Source organism: Vitis riparia, chromosome 4 (assembly GCF_004353265.1).
Source record: "Vitis riparia cultivar Riparia Gloire de Montpellier isolate 1030 chromosome 4, EGFV_Vit.rip_1.0, whole genome shotgun sequence".
Lineage (NCBI taxonomy): Eukaryota > Viridiplantae > Streptophyta > Magnoliopsida > Vitales > Vitaceae > Vitis > Vitis riparia.
Window position 1 is genome coordinate 8,907,760 of NC_048434.1, and position 2,250 is coordinate 8,910,009.

A 2,250-nucleotide genomic window follows, 5' to 3' on the forward strand; every position below is an offset into this window, starting at 1 on the left:
CGATGCAGGCCAACAAGTCCCTCTCTTTCTTCGCTTCAGAGCCAATATTTTATCCGAGCTACCCTAAATGACTCAGCTCAAGTACCGGCAATAAGGGCAATAGTCCAGGCCTTTGGATGGAGAGAAGTTGTGCTTATTTACGTGGACAACGAGTATGGCAATGAAGTCGTACCGTCTCTGACTAGTGCCCTTGCAGGAGGTGGACACCCATGTGACCTACCGGAGCGCCATTCATCCATCGGCAACTGACGATCAAATCGTTAAAGAACTTTACAAGTTGATGACGATGTCAACTAGGGTTTTCATTCTGCATATGCTTACGCCTCTTGGCTCCCAGCTTTTTACCAAAGCAAATGAGGCTGGAATGATGGAAGAAGGCTATGTTTGGATACTAACTGATGGGATAACTGACTTCTTGAGTACTTTGGACGCTTCAGTCATTGATTCGATGCAAGGGGTGTTGGGCGTCAAGCCCCACAAGAACCAAAGAGCTTGAAAGTTTTAAAATCAGATGGAAAAAGAAAATCCAAGAAGAATATCCAACCAATGAAATCTCTGAGCTGAATATTTTTGGACTATGGGCCTACCTGCGATGCTGCTTCTGCACTAGCCGTGGCAGTTGAAAAACTTGGCGCGGGAAACTTCAGCTTCCAAAAGACCACCATTTCCAGAGATTCAACTGGTCTTGAGAGTATTAGAGTTTCCCCAGTTGGCCCAAATATTCTCCATTCACTATTAGGTACTCGATTCAGAGGCCTTACCGGAGATTTTAAAATTATAGATGGGCAACTACACACATCAGCTTTCCAGATAGTTAATGTGATCGGTGAAGGGGAAAGAGGGGTTGGATTTTGGACAACAGAGAATGGAATTGTAAGACGATCGTGGTTTCAGAAACTATATATTTGCCTTTATATTGCTTTTCTGGATTGGAATTTCTTTTTCATTCTTAAATTACGTTAACAGAGGAGAGAATTGTCAGCAACTTGGCTCGGATCGTGGTGATCATATGGTTATTTGTGGTGCTGATTCTTACTCAAAGTTACACAGCCAGCTTGACTTCAATGTTAACAGTTCAACAGCTCAACCCAACTATCACTGATATAAATGAGCTCATAAAGAAGGGGAAGCGTGTAGGTTACCAATATGGCTCTTTCGTTTATGAATTCTTGATCAAGTCGATGAAATTTGATGAGTCCAATCTTGTAAAGTATGAGTCACCAGAAGAACTGGATGAATTATTTTCAAAAGGTGGAATTACTGCTGCATTTGATGAAATCCCTTACATGAAGATTTTCCTTGCAAAATATTGCTCCAAATACACTGCAGTTGGACCAACATACAAGTTTGATGGGTTTGGATTTGTAAGTGTTCCCTCTTAAAGTGTACAAATTTTCATGCTGTGGTTTCTGATTTTTGATCATTTCAGGTCTTTCCAAAGGGTTCACCCCTTGTAGCGGATGTTTCAAGGAAAGTTTTAAGCGTGACCGAGGGAACTAAATTGTTAGAATTTGAGAAGGCATGGTTTGGGCAAACAACCAGTTGTCCAGAGCTCACCAGCTCAGTTTCTTCAAACAGTATCGGCCTTAATAGCTTTTGGGGCCTATTCCTCATTGATGGAGTCGCTTCATTTGTAGCTCTCGTCGCATGCATCACCACATTCCTTTATGAAAATAGAGACGCCTTAATAAACTTGAATCCCCCATCTTCCATATGGAGAAAAATTAAAGCCATGGCTACACGCTTTGATGACAAAGATCTCAGGTCCCATACCTTTAGAAAAAGTGATCAAGGAACACCTTCTTTGGAGAACAAGGAACACCTTCTTCTGGACACGGTGATCCAGTCTGTCCAAATCGGCCGATGTCTCCTCACATATTGTTTGAATATGAGCTTGCTAATTTAAATCACGAGCAAACAAGACCGCCTGTAATTGAATAACTGATTGAATAACTAAGCGTTACGGAAAATTGAGAAATTTGTTGTAATGAACTTTCCGAAAGCTTGCCGGATCAGTTTAATCCCAAGATCGGATTGAAAAGGATACTCGAAGTGGGACTGAATGTACCTTCCGGTTCAGGGCAGGACTAGGACAGGGAGGTCCAGTTTTCAAACCATCGCAGATATGACGCAAAACATTGTTTTAAAATCTATCAGTCAACGGTTCCTACAATTTTGACAGGACACGGAAGACCCATTACTCAAGCCATTACTTGCGCATGCTTTTTTTTTTTTTTTTGGCTTTTTGAA

General features: G+C 41.6%; 1 protein-coding gene across 1 annotated transcript; it reads left to right on the forward strand.

The window, feature by feature from the left end:
* Positions 1-900: 900 nt before the first annotated feature.
* Positions 901-1,906, forward strand: LOC117913214 (glutamate receptor 2.8-like). The gene is made up of 2 exons (XM_034828178.1): positions 901-1,364; positions 1,430-1,906. Exons 1-2 carry the CDS (start codon positions 1,065-1,067, stop codon positions 1,904-1,906), a joined length of 777 nt encoding a protein of 258 aa, XP_034684069.1. The 5' UTR covers positions 901-1,064.
* Positions 1,907-2,250: the final 344 nt, after the last annotated feature.

Coding starts and splice junctions, on each gene's coding strand:
- LOC117913214 (XM_034828178.1), top strand. CDS start 1,065: ATGTTAACAGTTCAACAGCTCAACCCAACTATCACTGATATAAATGAG. Junction 1,365..1,429: donor AGTTTGATGGGTTTGGATTT/GTAAGTGTTCCC, acceptor TGATCATTTCAG/GTCTTTCCAAAGGGTTCACC.